Raw genomic sequence first — 20,575 nt, forward strand, 5'->3', positions numbered from 1 at the left:
TGTTCCTCCGAAATTAGTCTGGGCATCACAACTGATAGTCTTATGGCCATGATTTTAGAAACAATTTTACAGAAAAAGTTTCCCATACATAATGATCTAAATTTTTCTAAGGAGTTCGCCCCCTCAACCTTGGGAATAAGCACCAAAAAATTGCTATTTAACCCATAGGGCATTCTACCTCTACTAAAAAATCCTCTAATAGCGTTACAAACGTCAATAGATATTATCTCCCAACAAGTTCTGTAAAACGTACCTGGAAATCCGTCTGGGCCCCGCGAGCTCTCAGGATCAAGATCCCAAATCGCCCTTCTGATCTCCTCATTGGAGGTGTTATTTTCAAATTAATAACATTTCATCCTTTAATAAACTTACTTCCAAATTTGGGATGCTCCATTCAAAATATTCCTTACAAAATAAAAACATATTGAGTGGTCATATAATATGGATAAAAAATAATTAGTAGAAGCAGAAACCATAGGAATGCATAATTGCTGATGTCAATACTTATTTGACTGTTCAAGAACTCTAAAAGGAATGACTTCATAACAGAGGACATCGAAGGATAAATATCCAATAAGTGAAAATTTTAGTGGATAAAGAACAAGGAAACAAAGCACAAAACTATTTATGTGATTCAATTTCAATTTCAACAGTCACATAAATGTAACCATCAATATGAAGGAAGAAATGAGGGATCAATCAGCTGATATTTCTACTCTTAATCCATGATGGAGATAACAGGAATTATCTGAACTCATTTCCCAAACAAAAACATTATTGAAAAAGATTGAATATGTTGAAAAATTTATGCAAATTTCTTCCAATTGAGCAAAAACTGTAGGATTTTTCAGGTAGTCTACTACTTCCTCAAGTTCCTGTTTTGCATGGTCACAACCTTTTCTATCTTTAAAGTTTTTAATAGAAAGAGAGTTATAATACGGTGAACCTTTTGACATCACGTAAAAATTAATACTTCTGTTATTTAAAAAGCTACAGTTTTGCCGGAGAAATACTCAAGCATCCACAATTTCCATGCTACGCAGTTGAACAATATTCTTACATATTAGCAGTTTTTTGAGAACCCAGTCGTTGACATTCAATATCCTCAACAAAAAAACATAGAAATTAAAGTGCAGCAGAATATGACTTGGTGTTGTCATTACGGACCTCAAAGGAGTGCTTCTAGTTGGAAAAGTAGAAAGAGTTCATTTGAAACAGCATTGTTTGTGTCATCAAAATCTTCTTTTTTTTTTTTTTTTTTCATAAAATTACACACTTTATAATACCAAGACAAATAAAATAAATCCATTATAATGAGAGCAGAATCAATAGATATATTGACTTGTTCATTTTACTAATCCAGTAAACATTCTCAAGATGCAAGAGGTCACCATAAACCTTTCTCCCCAGCACAGTAAACTTCTCAAGCTACTAATATGTCCACCCGATAATTGCCAATATGTTAATGTATTTTTGTCCTTTCCTTCGTCAATTTTCTAATGGCATAGCTCATAGTTCCCTTCCAAAACCATCCAGATTGGAGTTGTGCATATAACCAGAAATTCCTGAGGTAAGTTCATCTTAAACCAGAGTCATTACTATGAAGAAAAGACCCAAAAGTAGAAAACAACGTGGATAAACCAGCAATAATACTATATGTTAGTCCTTTCGCCCAAAAGTAGGAAAGAACGTTGGATAAACCAGCAATAATACTATATGTTAATCCTTTCGATAACATGTATATTTGAGGTTCATTAATATTATATTTTTTCTCGAATGTAGTGCAATTTATTCATGTCCTTAAATGTAACTAAATAATAGAATACATAATTAGGCTAAAGAGCTGACTTTTACCATTTAGAGTCAAGGTTTGCCATATTATAACTGTACATATAATCAAGGAAAGAGACGCTACAGTAGACCATAAGCTGCAAATTCAGTACAGTAAATTCATATGATCCTTCATTTTTTTCATAATCAGTGAAATACACACCTTTGAGGGTTGAAGAATTTTTTGCATATATTAAATATGTTTTGATGCTTATATTAAAACATGTAAGTGTTAGCCAATGTGGCCTATGCCACATCAGCATATGGGGGAAAAGAGTTATGAACGTAACAAAATCTCACTCCCCATTAAGGTAGTGGAGATATGCACAAACACTCTTTCCACTAACCACCTTGATGGGAGGCTATTATTGGGTGGAAAAATATAAGGGGATTGTGGTCTCTAGTTCTAATTATGTGAGCATTACCTCTTACCATTAGAGAGAGTAACTAAGAGACCACGGGTGGAAACTAGAAGAGCACCAAACGACTGTTGCTCTCATTGTTGCCATTTTCAATTGCTCGTTGCCGTTAACAACACTTCAAAAAGGAGAACTTGAAAGCATCACACGTGATTGGTTAAAGATGGCTAATGTTGGTCTAGACGGTGGAGGTACCTTCTGCATTCTCCATCCCTTTCAGTTTTGTTAATGGGTGGTATCAGAGCCAAGGAATCAAGCCTCCTGACCATCATTTTGGTGTTTATATTGTCTGTATTTTTCGGCCATTAATGGCCATGAATCAAAACACACTTACTTGAGCCGTAGCCTATGCATACTATTATTAATTTTTTTCTCCCTACGTAATATCTTGGATCAGCATTGACCAGTGACCTGACTACTGGTGGCAGTAGCCATTGATGGCCACTATTTTGGTCCGAAACAAAAAACATAGCCCGTGTTATTTAGTCGCAAGAAGGTCACTAGTATTGGCCAGTAACCGGATTCTGAACAAGAGTCAGCACCATGGGGCCGCCATAGGCCAATGACCAATGAGGGCAGCAGCCATGGTCGATTCCTTAATGTTTAACATTATTTGGAAGATGATAAGGATATTCCTTGTCATTTTCATACTGTTAAAGCCTTATTTTGTCTTTTACTTAGGTTTGATTAATCTCTTGACATGTGTCTCTCCCTAATTGGTCTGATATAAAAGTTAATTTTCATAACAACAAAGCTTAGCCTTATCCCAAATAAATGGGGTCGGCTACATGAATCTACGAGTATTTGAAAAAAAAAACACTTTAGGACATCCCACTCACAAACAATCGGTAATTTAGATCTTTGCCCTCCACACAGCTCTATTAGATGCCATACTTGGGTGAAGACTTAACTTTTGCATGTCTCTTTTTGCCTACCTTTATCCCTTTTAGCTCCATTCATCTGCATCTGGTCACTCCTCCATACTGAGGCATCTAAGGGCCTCATTTGGACATGCCCAAACCATCGTAACCGACATTCTCTGAGCTTATCCTGAATTGGGGCAACTCATAAATCTGTTATAACCTGGTCATTTCTTATTCTATCCTTAGGGTTTTGCCGCACATCCAAGTTAATTTTCACATAGTGAATAATTAAGAATTAGTTTGGGACATTTTGTCTTGTCGCAAGTGGTTAATAATATTCTTGTCATGTGTCATCTTCTCATTGGGGAATGTAAACATGGAATTACACATGGGTTTAATTTTTTAAACCAGTGAGGGCACTTTTATTCTTTTCTTAATATTAGATATAACTACCTAATACATGTCAATAGAATATTGGGTGGGAGAATGCAAATTTAAAAGTCAAATACAAAGGCTTAAGTGTTTTTTACTTCCCCACTTCTCTCAAGCTAAATGCTTCTGAAAATCATACGTTACAGTTTATAGATTAAGAAAAATCGTGTTTTTATTTGTTAAATCATATGGGTCTAAATAATGGGTAAACATGTTTCCACGTAATATGGGGTTAAAATCACTCTCTTACCTAATCAATAATTGTTTATTAATTATCTCATAAAGTTGGATGATTTTCCATATTAAAAAATTATAATTTTGAATTTCAAATTTTTGAATCTATTAAGGATGTGCTAATGTGTGATAACATGCAAGCATATGGTGCTAACATGCACCAGATCTGACACAACCTAGTCTAAAAACCTATTTTATGATCTAATTTTCATTTGGTTTGAATAACTGGATTAATTTAAAACCTTAAATGTTTCTATAAAGTAAATCTGATAGAAACATTTCATAAAAATAATTTTTCTGACTTCATTAAAAGCTAATTTTTTAGGTCTTTTAAACCATATTTACCCTAAAATACTTAAGAACAATGGGAGTACATATTTTGGTCCTATCAATGGGTATTTTAATGCTTCATAAGGGGATAAAGAAAGTATTAAAATAAACCGTAAATTAGGGACATTAGGGTATGTTTGCCTACATTTGACTATAAAGTATGCAATTTTAATGTTTTATTTTGATTCAAATTAATGTTATGAGCATGTGTGGAGGGGGTGGTCGAGAGCCTATACTCTCCCATGGGCCTGCAGGCCACCGCGTCCTCGTCCAAAGACACGTGGGGGGCCTATTTCGCGGGGGTATCCGCCTCGGGTATCTTCTAATAAATAAATAAACTTTTGGAGTCGCCACCTAAGGTAAGGGCCTAGGACTTGGGATGTGGGCCCAATCCGTTAGGACGGATTTGAGATTGACTCTATCTGATCCAGAGATTAGGGTAAGTGCTAGGTTGGGAAGTTGGAAAGGTGTTAGGCACCCATTTCACCTGGTTGAACTGTTCTTCCTATTAGATGCTGGTTTTTGAATATTCCCCTGTCCTATATCCTAGCCCATATACATGACTAAAATATTAATGTACAATACTATACAGGCTATTTTAATAAAGAACCTGCATTATTCCTACTCTGTTAGAAGATATACCTGACCTTGACCCCTGTTCCGGGTCAAGAGGGGATGGACCCTGACTGATGCTTCAGTGGCTCTGGTGAGGACCCTTGGCTTAGATGGGACTGACCTCGGCTTCTTGCTCCTCTCCTTCAGGGAGTGTAAGCCTTCAGTAGCTCTCCAAGCTTTCGCATGCTTCTCGAGGGTTGGAGGTGGAGGAATTTCTTCACCCCACTCCTCTCTTTTCTCCCTTTTCCTTCTCTTTTCTTTTCTACTCTCCCCCTCTCAAGTCTTTCTCCATATTTTTTTCCGTGTTTAATGTGGGAGAGGAAGACCCTATTTACAAGTGTCAACCCCCCTTATGATTCTCCAAAATAAATCCATGGGTTTGTATGGAGGGCCTCACGGATCTGTAGGTTTTAAACTTCCAAAAAAAGAAATTTCTCATGTCTTAAATGCACAAAAACTTCTTTATTTTTTGCACTCAGCAAGTCCGTTAAGGTTTCAAAAAAGTTCCAAAAAAAGACCTTTTTATTTAAAAAAAAAGAAAAAAAATAGAGTTTTTACATTTTTTTTTCTCTTTTTTATTCTCCCTCCCTTTTTGGGTAAAGACCCTACGGGGCTATTTGGGACCCATACAGGGCCATTTGAGATTCATACAGAGCCGTTTGGGACCCATACAGTGCCCAGTGCCCTTTGGGCCTGTATAGGTCCATATAGTGCTTGTGTGGGTTTGGGTAAAACCAAGTCAAAACGGGGTTTATCGATCCCTATTTCTACTTTTGGGACTAATTCCAGGAGATCCGGTGGTCCGATTTTAGCATGTGATATATCGTCAAAATTGTCTTTCCAAGAATTATCTAATGGTGTGGGTTTTGAGTTCTTTTTTCGTTTGAAAAGATCAAGAATATCAAAGAGGGGACTTTACCCTTTTACTAGTTGTGGGTTTTTTCGGCAATCCTTGTTTAGGCCATTCCCGCACCATTGGAGAGTACGTAGAACCAATTTTTCAACATATAAAATGCTTGAATCGAGTGCCAAAAGATCGGATCTGGAATTGAACTGGGGTCAGATTAGGGTTTCAGCTGTATTAGGGTTTTGAGCTGATTCGGGCCACTTCCGAGTTTCAAATTAGATTAGAGTTTCGGGTTGACTCTCAAGTTACTGGTACCATCTAGATCGTCACCAAAGGCCATTCCCTTTTGATGTGAAGTACAAACCTTGATCGTTCCCTGTATGTCATAACTGCCTGGGTGGGTGACAAAATTGGATGTCTGCAGTATGCTAGTAATCTATTTTATTATGTGAAAACATAATCTAATTAAGAATCACATAAATCATACAAACTCATAACATTAAAGTGTTGTCTTGTATTCACAAGATTGTCATTAAGGGGATTGGTATACCATATATTCCATCATTTTAAAATCCCATAATAATGACTTGAGGCAATCTTCTAAAATAAAAAAGGCATCTAAATTTTACAACTTCTGTACAAAATAAACAAGATGCCCACAGGTAGTGTTTGTTTTAGTGCAAGTAAGTTGGGATGGGATAGTAATATTGAACATTAAGACAGCTGATGCCCAAAGGTAGGCTTGTCTAATAAGATGCATTCTAGTCTTATTATTTAAATTTAGACTACAGTTAATTGCAACTAATACCCGCATGTAAGTTGTAATCGACATAAGTCTAACACTAAAAATTAAAATAATTGTTATTTTTAGTATAAAGAAAAGAAATCATTATAACTTGCAGTCCTAGCCCATAGGTAAGCTATAGTGAACTTGATTTTTTTATCACTAAAATAACGTGGGCTAATTTTATTATTAATGTCATTTTAATTGAGTATGCTTATTTATAGTAGATTTTATTTTACATTTATGTTAGATAACCAATTCCGTCTCCCAATGTTGGCTAGTACAATTATGCTGAATGGAGAGAAAAGGCTGAACTTACTCTCATGTGCATGAATTGGGATCTGACAATTAGAGAGGATAAGTTTGTTGCTCTCACTGCAACTAGTGCTACAGATGAGATGGCTTATCAAAAGGACTGGGAACTCTCTAACAATTTTTGTAAGTCTCTCGTTAAGGCTCACATTAGTCAGAGCATTAAGGTGTTTATTCCTAAATGTGATACCATCATGGAATATTTTAAGGTCATAGAATCCCAGTTTTTCAGTTCTGATAAAGCAGTTGCCATGACACTCATTTGTCAGTTCAACTCTATTAAGTACAATCCAAGTAAGGGTGTGAAGGCTCACATAATGCATATTAAGGATATTGCAACCCGCCTATAGTCTCTGGAATTGGTCATTTCTGAACCTTTTCTAGTGTACTACATCCTAAACACTCTCCCTAAGAAATTTAATCCATTTAAGATTTTCTTCAACATACATAAAGATGAATGGTATTTCAATGAAATGTTGACTATGTGTGTTCAAGAGGAGGAAAGACTCAAGAGGGAGACAAAAAAAAGCATACACCTAACAACCACCTATGAGAAAGGGCAATCCAGCAACTCTAACCAAAAGAAGAAACAATGGAAGAAGCCTATCACGAAAGAAGGCATCAAGTAAGCTTCCAAGTGCTTCTTCTGCAAGAAGAAAATGCACGTGAAGAAGGATTGCTCCAAGTTCAAACAATAGCTAGAGAAAAGGTAACTTTTAGACCTTTGTCTGTTATGAGTCCAATTTTATAAGTTCTCATTATGAAAATTGGTGGATTGATTCCACAATATACCATACTAGGATCACTTGATCAGAATGGCTTTGTAGAAAGAAGAAATAAAACACTTATGGATATGGTAAAGACTATGATTAGTTACTCCAATCTTTCTTTATCCTTATGGGGTGAAGTACTATAGATATCTATCCATATTTTGAACAGAGGTCCATCTAAAGTCATACCTAAAACACCTTTTGAGCTTTGGAAATGATGGAAACCCAATTTGTATCATATACCTGCCAGGGGTTGTCATATTGAAGTAAAAGTGTATAACCCACATGAAAGGATGTTGGTCCTCAAAAGAGTTAGTGGATATTTCATAGGCTATTAAAAAAGGTCTAAGGGTTTTAAGTTTTATTACCCTACACACACCCCTATGATTGTTGAGTCACGAAATGCTAAGTTTCTAGAGGATGACACCAACAGTAGGAGCATTGAGGCAAGAAAAACTGTAAAGTTCAAAGAACTTGACATTTCATTAGAAGCTTCCACTTAGGAGGTGAAGGTTTACAGTTCTTATCTTTATCCTTTCCAAATCATTCTATACCTATGGTTGAGGAGGAAACCCCTGAGGAACATACTCCTTATGAAGTTTTACCCTAGGAAGAACATATAGTTGGTGAACCAGTTGTACATCATGAGTAAAATGTTGATGAACAATCTAGTTTGAGAAGATCCACTAAATTGTGGAAATCTGTTATCTCTTCAGATTATCAGGTATATCTCTAACATACTGAATCTGATTTTGGAACTAATGAACACAAGCCATAAACAGTCAAGATTCAATCTTGTGGCATAACGCCATGAAGAATGAGAATGAATCAATGGCAAAGAATCATGTTTGGAAACTTGTTTAGTTGCCATCGGGATCTATAGCCGTTAGTTCCAAATGGGTTTTTAAAATCGAAAGGGATTCCAAAGGTAACATAGAACGATATAAAGCCCACCTTATGGCGAAGGGGTTTTATCATAAAGAAGATATTGATTATAAAAAAACTTTCTCCTGTATCAAGGAAGGATTCATTGCTCATTATGATGGCATTGGTGGCTTATTATGATTTAGAGTTACATGAAATAGATGTCAAAACAACGTTCTTGAATGGAGAATTGTTAGAAGTATGCATGAAACAACCTAAAGGATTCTTATCAGACAAGGGAGATCACTTTATATATAAGTTAAATAGATCCATATATGGATTGAAACAAGCTTCCAGACAATGGTACTTAAAGTTTGACCACATAATTACTACTTTTGGATTTGTAGAAAATTGTGCTGATCAATGTATCTATCTGAAGACTAGAGGAAGTTGTTTCATTATTTTGGTCTTATATGTGGATAACATCCTGTTAGCAAGCAGTGATCTGCGAATGCTACATGAAACAAAAGAGTTTTTGACTCGAGATTTCGATATAAAGGATATGGGTGAAGCATTCTATTTCTTAGGCATAGAAATACACAGAGACAGGTCAAATAAGATCTTAGGATTGTCTTAAAAAGGTTTCGATAAAATTATGGAACGATTCAAAATGAAGGACTCTAAATTGCGTGTAGCACACCTTGTTAAAGGTGGCATACTAAGTCTGGAACAATGCCCGATGAGTGACTTAGAGAAGAAAAAAATGCAATCCATTCCGTATGCATCTGCATTAGGAAGTTTAATATATGTTCAAGTTTGTACTGACCAGACATTGCCTATGTAGTGAGAGTATTGGGAAGATTTCAGTAGAATCCAAGAATGCGACATTCGACAACGGCTAAAAAGGTTCTTCGATACCTAAAAGGAACCAAAGATCACATGCTTACTTACAAGCATGACAATGAATTGGAACTAGTTAGCTAATCAGACTCATATTACTCTGCATGTGTTGATACTAGAGAATCTACAGCAGGTTACATCTTCCTGCTTGCTGCTGGAGTAGTATCTTGGAGAAGCATCAAGCCACTGAAGGCTGCTTCTTCAACTATGAAAGCAGTAGTAGCATGCTATGAGGTTGTCTCTCATGAATCTTGGTTAAGGCCATAACAAATTTTATAGTGATACCCTCAATTGAAAGGTCTATTCGAGTATACTGTAATAACACTGCAGCAGTGAGGTTTTCCAACAACATTTGTTCGATAAGTCATTGTAGACACATTAAGATTAAGTACTTCGTTGTTAAGTAAGACATTTGGGATCGTTGAGTAGCGATTGATCACATTGGCACTAAAGAAATGATTGCAGATCCCTTCACCAAAGGACTTGTTCCCAGAGTTTTTACAGATCCTGTGGGTCATACGGGATTGTTTAAATCAATAAGTGCAATCGATCAAGTTCGAACTATTACATTATATACATTATGATTCTCGAGATCATTCTTTTGACTTAGTAATTAATTGCTATGATTCTAAGGAAGAAAAACTCTGCCATTTTATATATTGTCATTACTCATGTATTAGTGTACACTTTCAGTAAGTAATGAGTTGGCCTATTAATAAATAGGAAAATTTTGTCGGACCTAGAGTTGACCACTGGGTTAATTTATATAGGCACATCTACCACATCAAGGTTTGACTTGAGAAGGATAATTCATCAGGATACATGGAAGGAAGTATTCTTTGTATGGATATGCACTGCCATGATTCGTGGATTGAAAATCTCATTTTGGACATGGTGATACTCCTTGGGTTAAAGTTCGGCATGGCCATGCATCAATTGAACTTAAACCATATCCTTGGCATGTGGCAAAATAGGCCAAGTGGGAGAATTTTAACCGATGTGGCCTATGCTATGTCAGCATGTGGGGAAAAGAGTTATGCACATAACAAACTCTCACTCCCCACTTAAGATAGTGGAGATATGAACAAGCACTCTCTCCAATAACCACCTTGATGGGAGGCTGTTATTGAGTGGAGAAATATAAGGGGATTGGGATCCTAGTTCCATTTACATGCACATTACATCTTCACATTAGAAAGAGTAACTAAGAGACAATAGGTGGAAATTAGAAGACCACTAAACGATTGTTGCTTCCATTGTTGCCATCTTTAATTGCTCGTTGCCGTTAACAACACTTCAAAAAGGAGAACTTGAAAGCATCACACATAATTGGTTTGAGATGGCTAATGCCAATCCAAACGGTGGAGGTAAGCTCAGAATTCTCCACCCCTTTCAGTTTCGTTTACATATAGGCCTCTAATCCAATATATTTCCTATGGCCCTCATAATCAATCCCATACACTGCAAAACCTTCCTTTGCAAGATGAATTCATGTTCCTGCATTAGAGATATAAAAACCCTTTTAGTTTTTTTTTTTTTTTTTTTCGATTCCTAATTTAAATAGGAATCAAGTCATGAAGAAGAGGGTTAAGTCTATTCCATTTAACTTTCTTAGAGATGTTGCACTCCATGGCATAACCTATAAGCATGAAGTTAAACAATGACAGCAATGAATTAATAAGACTAACCCTATTAAAAACAGAACAATTCGTTACTCTATTGTTTTTCCTTTTTTTTTTTTTTTTTTTTTTCAAAGATAAAACTTATTTGCAAGAGAAAGCAGAGAAAAAACAATTCGTTTTGGTGGATATACCATGGCAAAGAAAGATTAAGGCTTCTGGTTCTGTATTTGCAGGGAGCCATCTGCATGTGTGAAGCTTGAATCCTCTAGAGTTCAGTATAATTTCATGCAATAATGTAAAAGAACAGAACCAATCACATTACAATTCCTTTATTAGAAAGAAAAAGAAAAAAAAAACCCCATGAATTTGGAAAGCTTAATTATTTCTTTCTTCTGATGAAACAAAACCAATAGATGGTTCGTTGCTTGTATGTATATATGCTCTATGATTCTAGAGACACAGTTAATGAAAACAACTACAATTGTTAAATGAATTTCCGGTTTGAAAACCGTAGAAAATACCCCTACCTAGAATATTAAAAAAGAAAATGAGGGGAAAATACATACAATGAAGAGATACAATTAGTCCAATACGATCGGCTAAGAAAAAAATTTGCAAATCGGAACAATATCATTAAAATCCCCATTTGCATGCAAATTTGCTTATTAGTGAAGAAAGAATATAAGGATTTACTTTAGCAAGGATCGGATCGTTGGACTAGCTGAAACCTAACATTCACTTATAGACATGTAAAAATCTCAATCATGGTCTTCCTTTCACAGGACAAGATCAGATCCAATCACTGACCTAAAAACCTATGTTGGAATCTCAGATACTCAATTCCTAAGATCAACAATGATAAAAAAAACATAGCAGCAAAAAGAGAGAGAGGGAGAGAGAGAGAGAGAGAGAGAGAAATTTTCCAGGTTCATAACTATCATCACCCATAGAGCTGCTTCTTACGCAATGATTCCTTTTATTGCTTCAAAAAAGGATGTTAGAGACATTGGTTCATATGATAAGAAATGATGAACAATAAATCAGTCTAAAATGAAATCATTACGAAAAATAGTAAGCATCTATCAAAGAAGACAAAATATGAATTTCTTGGAAAATAACTAAACATTGTTTTTAGCTTCAATATATAATATGTATAGGATGATCACATGACTTAAGATTGGTACAAAACTCATCTAATTGCAAAAATTAATTGTATAGACAAACCAGTTAGAAATTTTTAGGTCAATCGAGCACTACATGTTTACTTCTCATATTGGCAACGATGTCCAACAATAATGAGGAGCATACAAGTATAGTAAAGCAACAACAACATTTGCATGTATACACGTGACATAAAAATGTGAAGAAAAACCGACATTTCAGAAGCCGAACTTCTTGAATATGTGCTACAATAGCTACTTGTGCAAACACTGCAGGATATGATGACGAAGCAACAATGTAGAAGCCTTGTGGAATAGAAACTGTAAGCACAAATTCAATGTGCTTCAAGACCATCCTCCCAACACCATCTAAGATGACACTCTTTGAACACCTTCTGATGAAGACCCTATAAGAGAAATTCCATCCCTCCTACACAAGGTATACATGACATTATAGAATGAATATGGACCATTAGCCCTTTGTTTATGTATGGTCATATGATCAGGAAAAAAAAGAAAAAAGTGCTCAAAGAATCGAATTTGAAGTAGCAGAAGTTCAATAACAAAAGATCAGAATTAAGAATAAATAGAAGAAACTGAATCTCTTCAAACTACTTTTCCAAACTCCCTTAATAATCTAGCTTAGTTTTCCAAGGGTTCAAATCTCTCAACTGAACCTAGATTGGATGTTGTGGTGAGGTATGAGGGGGTGACTTGTCTAGAGTTCTCTGATATGAAACAATATAAATAGAAAATAGAATATAAAATAACAGATGAGAGAGTGAACCAGTATTCACCATATACATATAGTAGAATACAAGAAAAAAAAAATCTAAAAACCAAAATGTTTCAGAATAAATGAAGAAAAACACAAACCTCCTCATTGAAGGCCTTCTATGTCAATAGAATCACTCCTTCATGCTAGGACCAAAGTGCTTTAAATCCATTAAAAAAGAAAATTGCAATAAGCACAAATAACTATGGAAATCAGTGATGGATGGGAAAGGTGGACAACTGCAGGTGCACATGCCATAAAACATTTTTTTAATGTATTTATGTGAAAAATTGCACATTCATCGTATTTTCATTTATTTTATGTAGGTGTTAATCTAAATTATTTTCCATATGTCCAAACACTCTTACAAACTTGAATGATATAATATTTTACAAGAACAGCGGTAGTTTGAGGTTTGCAGACCCTAAGAATCGCATACAAGAGAGATTAGGGTTTGGAGAGGTTCACGGATAAAAGACGTAGACATTGAGAGGAGAAGTTGAGGCGGGGTACCTGCATCTGATCTATACAGTCGTTCATTGGAGATTTCAAGCCTTCCTGTCGAAGACAATGGAATCAAAGAAAACAGGTTTTCAACAAACAACTATTTCGAAAGATTTATTATAATAAGCATACGACTTGGAAATTAAAGCCTCAAGAAAAATTTAATCAGAAATTAAAGAGCGAACAAACAAATACATACTAGTAGATGAACAACGATTGGAAATTGATTTTGTTCGAATCTCAATTAAAGGGCATCGGGTTTTCATTGCAAAATCTCTTCTTTTTTTTTTTTCCTTTAAAGGTCGTTTAGTTCTCATCACAACCTTTTATTTTTTTTCTTTATGATTAAGATATAGAAGAAGTGTGCTAGGTCTTTCGGTGGCGAGAGAGGGAAGATGATATAGGATGAAAGAGACCGTGGGAGAGAGGATTTATGAGCATGAAGGAGGAAGTGGGTTTGAATGTTATAATCTTTTACATGAACATGGGTAGTTTGAGGTCTGCAAAGCCTAGGAATCGCATACAAGAGAGATTAGGGTTTGAAGATGTTCAACGATAGAAGACGTAGACATTGCGAGAAAAAGTTGAGGCGAGGTACATGCATTTGATCCATTCATTCATTCATTGCAGATTTTAGGTCTTCCATGGCGAAAACGGTGGAATCAAAGAAAATGGGTTCACCACAAACAACTATTTCGAAAGATTTATTGTAATAAGCATTCGACTTGGAAATTAAAGCCTCAAGAAAAATCTAATCATAAATTAAAGAGCGAACAAACAGATACATATCAGTAGATAAATAATCTAAAATGAGCTCTAGAGACAGTGATTGAAAATTGATTTTGTTTGAATCTCGATTAAAGGGCATCAATTTCTCATCAAAAAATCTCTTTTTCTCTTCAAGAGTGTTTGGTTCGCATACAGACCCTTTTTTCCTCTTGTGATGCAAACGGAGAGGAAGTGTGCTAGGTCTGCCGGTGGAGAGAGAGGGAAAGAGGATAGGATGAAAGAGATCGTGGGAGAGGGTTTAGGAGCACGAAGGAGGAAGTGGGTTTTCAAAAAGAGGTTGTAGTTTAAATTAAAAAAATTAAATTACAGAAAAATGGTACCAGGAAATAGAAAAAAATTAGAAAGAATAAGATGAAAAGTAATAAGAAAAATATGATATTTAAATAAAAAATAGAGCATAAAATATTTAAGTGAAAAATTAGACACGAAGAATGAGTTCATGCACTTATATAATAGTATGAAAGTATCACACACACACACAAATATATATATATATATATATATATATTAAACCACCAAATTATTCAATAACTCTATTATTATTATACAAAATCAAGTTAAATGAGGGTTTCTTTTTTCCTTTTTTTTTTTTTTTTAAAGAAAAGCTAAATGAGGTTCACTCTGCCTTAAGAATAATAATGGGTTTTAAGTTGGTTAACATTGACACAAGATTATTCCTAAGGAAAAAACATTGACACATGTCAATCGGTCACCATTTCACTACGATAAGTTAATTTCAACCATGACAACAATGGTCATTTGACTCATTGTGACATTTTAACCATAATTACCTTTTGTAGTTATATAACAGATTGAATTCTCCCAGCAGCAGTAGCCTATTAGGTATTAGGTAAGGAGATTGATTGGCTCTTCAATTTATCACTTACTCCAGTATAAAAGATATGTATGGAGATGTGGTTACTAGGGTGAGATTTATGGGAGGTCAAGGTGTTGAGTTTTCAATTACTATTGGATTACATCAAGGATCTGCATTGAGCCCCTACCTGTTTACACTTATCATGGATGATTTAAATAGGCATATTCAAGGAGAGATCCCCTGATGTATGCTTTTTGTAGATGATATTGTTCTGGTCGGTGAAATAGTGGTAGAGATTAATGATAAGTTGGAGCTATGAAGATATACTTTGGAATTGAGAGGTCTTAAGATAAGTAGAACGAAGATGAAATATATGATGTGTAACTTTAGTCAATTGAGGATTGATAGCGAGAGAGTGAAAATTAAGGGGAGAGAGATCCCGTAAAGTGACTATTTCAGATATCTGGACTCTATCTTAGACAAGGAAGGTGAGATTGATGAGAATGTTTCCCACAAAATTAAAGAATGATGGATGAAAAGAGGGGCGTCTAGAGCATTATGTGATCGATGTATTCCTCTAAAGCTTAAGGGAAAATTCTCCAGGACAGTCATAAGACTAGCTATGATGTATGATGCGAATGTTAGGCAGTCAAGAAGCGTAACATAGATAAGTTGAGTGTGACTGAGATGAAGATGTTGAGATGGATCTACAGTAAAACTCTGAGAGATAGAATAAGAAATGACCATGTTAGAACTGAATTAGGAGTTGCTCCATTTCAGGATAAGCTCAGAGAATGTCGGTTATGATTGTTTTGACATGTCCAAAGGATGCCTTTGGATGCCCCAGTAAGGAGGAGTGACCAGATGCAGGTGGATAAAGTTAAAAGGGCTAGAGGCAGGCCAAAATAACCATTGATGAGTTAGTTAGAAGAGACATACAAAAGTTAAGTCTTCACCCTAGTATGACATATAATAGAGCTGTTTGGAGGGCTAAGATCCGGGTTGCCGATTGTTCGTGAGTAGGATGTCCCAAATTATATATATATATATATATATATACTTGGATCCATGTAGCCAACCCCATTTAATTGGGATAAGGCTGAGTTGTGTTGTTGTCTAATATAAAATGGGGAACTGTTTCTTATGTGGGAGTGTGGCTTCTGCATATGGGAGTGCACGAGGCAATATCAACAAATGCATCATTTTCCATTTCATAGAGGCGATCAATCATTGCATCCCCCATGTGACTGGGCACAAGGGTTGGATTAGGATTCTCTCCAGCCGGGGGTGCTAGAGAGGTCCCAATGAGGGGAGAGATAGAGAGAGAGAGCAGTATAAAGAAAAACAAGAGAGAGAGAGAGAGAGAGAGAGAGAGAGAGAGAGAGAGAGAGAGAGAGAGCTCTTACTAGGCCTCTTCAGCAATCCCTTAGTGTCTGAGAGGATCCAAATCCACATGGGCCAAATTCCACAAATATTATTTTCTTGAAAAATATATAATGATAACTATTTTTAGAAGAAAAGAACCCTACTTGTTTGCATGGCTTTATGTCTAGATATCGATGGGTATAAAAAGATTGTGCTGCCCCCTATCAGATGCCTTTGCGTAGCCTTCAATGCTTGCATGCTAGCACAGTGACCATGTAAATGGACAGGATCCTCTTGCCCTATTTTAATAATCCAAATTCCTTCATCGCACAACTAATTACACCCCTCCCTCCAATTTTAGAAAATAAGAAATTATCCGGCATGTTTTGGCTTGGTTAGTAAAATCCAATTATTCAGAGGTCATTTTACCCGAATTTCAGGATTCCTTGAGCCTTGCCAAGATATATTTTAATTTCATTTTAAATATTTAATTAATAATTTTCTTTATATTTATTCCCATAATCATCGGTTTCCTTCTTCAAAAAGTAAAAAACCTATATTGAATTTTTTTGTTTTAATGTCAACACCAGTTGGTCCAAGTAAGTTGAACCACTCAACTTTCTCAGCTTAGGTCCCGAGGCACTGAAAATGGCCAGCATGCCCCCCACCCCAGGCGACATTTTTAATAATTATGCAAATATGGTCGGTCTGGTTCGGAAATATTAAACCCGAGTTAAAGCCATTGAAGCTTGGAGAGACAATGAACCAGCTGATCAAATCCAATTCGATTCAATTGGTTTGGGTCTTTTGATGCCCTCAATAAAACCGGATTGGTCATTTTAGGTAATAAGTGACCCTATTTTTCATTTTAAATAAGAAAACTAAGGCATGGGCCACATGGTTTGCCTAACCTAACATACCCTCTTTTGGGAAAGCCATACCATCAATTCTGAAGGCTTTCTATTATTTGATGTCTTCTTAAACTCCTTGGATTCATTATAAGTTAGAAATCTCACATGTATTATGAAATCTATGGTTCTTTCCAAGAAGAGTATTTTTCCTTTCCTTTGGGGTTTTTAAAAAGTAAGATAGAAATAGTTAAAAGTCTAATCAACATATTCATTTAGGTATGGCATTTAAAATTACCTAAATGGTGCTATGTAATGGAGCAAACATAGCTTTTGGACAATATGGCCCATTTGCTTAAATTACCATTTACTTTATTGTTAGTTTGTCCTTGCCTGCCCACAAACATCCCTAGTAACTAATATGCTCCTATATATAAGAGAAGTTACATGGAGAAGGAGTTCCCCCACTTTTAGTATCCCCTACTTTTAGTTACTAAAAGTGTGTGTGTGTAGGGGGGGGGGTGTGAATCTAACAATTTTATTTACCTTATCTTATCCATTGATAATGATTACTGGGTGAAAAAGACGAAAAATTATAGCATGTCGGCAAAACATTTAAGATCGAATTGGAGAATGCATAAATGGATTTAGAATTCTAAGTTATCTCCTATGTGGAATCAAATCTAAATTAACACTTTAATGATTATTATGGAAATAAAGTGTTTAATCAAAACCACCATGTCCTAGTCACCCAAAAAAAAAAAATACTACAGTGTCCATGTGTCCTGACTTGGCTTGCATCAATTTATCTCTTTACCCTTACTTGAAAGCAGATATGCATTTTTTTTTTTTTTTTTTTAATTCTTGCAAAAGTGAGAATCTATCCAAATTAATTGAGGGATAGTGTTGTTACCATGCTAAAAGAGGGGATGAATGGGAATAAGGTATATTCCACAAATAGGGTTCTCAAGATGGGTTGAACCCGGTTCCTAGCAGATAAATCACGATGGCATGGTAGGGGTACGTAGGGAAGTGAAAGAGAAAGTTGAGAACCTAATTTGTCATTAGACTAGTAATGTAGGTTAATTTCGTCATTTTACAGTTAGAACTTAGATGAGATAAACACTACTAACCAATTTGTCTCTTGAGTTTGGGTGAAATTAAAAAAAAAAAATATATATATATATATATATATTATTAAATAAAGTTTTCCCAAGAAAATATAGATATATATATATATATATATATATAAAAAGAGGCGAAACAGAGGAAAGAAGAGGGAAAATAAAAGGAAAGAAGGCGGTTGATTCCTTGCGATCAACGCAAGTGCGTTGGTTTGGGTTCGGAATTAGGTTCGGATAGACTTTGAGCGGATAAGAACGACCCAACCCATCAGAACTCCATCTACCACAACTACAAGAACCCTCCCCACGCCCTTTCTATACTTCTAACCCTTCGACTCCACAATTCACAACTCACAACTCTCTCAAAACAAAGAAAGAAAGAGAAAAAGAGCAATACCCACAATCTCTCAAACTGGCGATCGACAACCAAGAACCCACTATGAAGGAGATCAAACCTAAGAACAGAAGAATCATGGTAAGCCCATTAACCTTCTTCTTCTTCTCTGCTTCTGTCTGTCAATTTTGTAAATGAACAGAGGATTGATTGGTTTTTTCAAATGTGAAAAAGGGAGCTGGAGGACCAGACGACGATGACAGCAGGTGGCCTCCATGGTTGCGCCCTCTTCTTCAGACTACCTTCTTCGTTCAATGCAAGTTACATGCCGACTCCCATAAGTCGGAATGTAATATGTACTGCTTGGATTGTATGAATGGCAGCCTCTGCTCTCTCTGCCTCGCCTATCACAAAGACCATAGAGCCATTCAGGTTTTATACTCTTCACCTTTTTATCTTCTGTTTTCGATTAGGAGAAGATTTAATTTCAATCATGAATCTCAAAAGGGCACTAAAGGGTTTGCTCTGTTTTTACCATTACAGATAAGGAGATCTTCATACCATGATGTGATTAGGGTTAATGAGATTCAGAAGGTATTGGACATTGGCGGAGTCCAGACTTACATTATCAACAGTGCCAGAGTCGTCTTCCTTAATGAACGCCCTCAGCCTAGGCCAGGCAAAGGTGTAACCAACATTTGTGAGGTCTGCGAACGAAGCCTTCTCGATTCCTTCCGATTCTGTTCTCTGGGTTGCAAGGTAAACACTAGAACACCCAAAACGCTGTTTCTTTTTATAATCTCGTTTGTCTTCTCAGAATTCTTCTGCAACATTCTCTCTAATCTTTTATTCATTGATGATTTCAGATTGTGGGTTCTTCCAAGAACTTCAGGAAGAAGAAACGTCATCAGGGTTTGGCTTCAGATGAAGAAGAATCTTACAGTAGCAGCAGTAGCCATGGAAATGAGAAGAAAAAAGTTCAGAGCTTCACCCCTTCGACGCCGCCACCAACTGCGGTAAATTACAGAACTGCCAAGCGGAGGAAGGGAATTCCTCACAGAGCACCAATGGGAGGACTCATTATACAATATTAGAAGTCTTTACTCTTTTTGTTTAATTACCCCTGATATCCTCATATACGAAGTAAATATCACAATGCCCCCTTGTTTTCAATCAGCTTTTCATGTTTTTCCCCGTGCAACACGCGAGCTTTTACCGAGTTAGACAGGAGGCCGGTGCTGTGGGAGACAAGAGAAGGAGACTACAAAATATCTGATGTACATAGCAAAGAAATGTGAAAGGTTAAAAGGGCTCAAAGAATAAGACGTGAAGAGGCGAGGAGGTGAATAAGATCTGTAGGAGGAGTTGTAAGTGAAAATAGATTGGTATAAGCTTAGATAAGGGTAATATACTTGAGTTTTTTTTGCCTTTTTGGTAAGGAATATACTTAAGTTTTGTTGAAGTCATAATTGGGGTGGGAAAATGTAAATATAATTTGTGAGTAGGGAGTAAAATGTAGTACTGGATATAGCAATGTGTCTCTAATTATATAAACAGGAAATGCAGTGAAATAAAAGATGTACCATCCATGTCTATTCTATTGCTTTGTGCCTACTGCCTAATAAATTTTGAAAGTTTTCGATCGACTCTTGGGGCCCGTTTGATAATGTTTCAAGAAACGTGTTTCTGTTTTCAGAAACAGCAGAAACGGAGCAAAAAACGTTTGATAAAACTGTTTTGTTTCACTTATTTTTAGAAATAGAAATAGAAATTTTTACTTATTTATGATTCAAGAAACGATCCAGGCGAAACAAGTTCGTCGTTTCTGGAAACGACTTGTGGTAATTATTTCACTGGTTATCATCAACTTCTAAAAACATGATTTATCAAATACCTTCAATTCTGTTTCTGTTTTTAGAAACGGAAATTTATGTTTTTGCCGTTTCTTGAAACAGCAACGACAGAAACGTTATCAAACGGATCTTGGGTTTCTTTTTTAGAGCCCCCCAGCCCACTACACCAACTCTATGCCACGTG

General features: G+C 35.9%; 1 protein-coding gene across 1 annotated transcript; it reads left to right on the forward strand.

Moving 5' to 3' along the window:
* Positions 1-6,683: 6,683 nt before the first annotated feature.
* LOC122076319 (protein RGF1 INDUCIBLE TRANSCRIPTION FACTOR 1-like) lies at positions 6,684-20,184 on the forward strand. The gene is made up of 5 exons (XM_042641633.1): positions 6,684-6,960; positions 18,459-18,679; positions 18,773-18,970; positions 19,082-19,297; positions 19,405-20,184. The coding sequence occupies exons 1-5, from the start codon at positions 6,684-6,686 to the stop codon at positions 19,630-19,632; spliced, it is 1,140 nt and encodes a 379-aa protein (XP_042497567.1). The 3' UTR covers positions 19,633-20,184.
* The last annotated feature ends 391 nt before the right edge of the window (positions 20,185-20,575 follow it).

Source organism: Macadamia integrifolia, chromosome 4, assembly GCF_013358625.1.
Source record: "Macadamia integrifolia cultivar HAES 741 chromosome 4, SCU_Mint_v3, whole genome shotgun sequence".
NCBI classification, from domain to species: domain Eukaryota; kingdom Viridiplantae; phylum Streptophyta; class Magnoliopsida; order Proteales; family Proteaceae; genus Macadamia; species Macadamia integrifolia.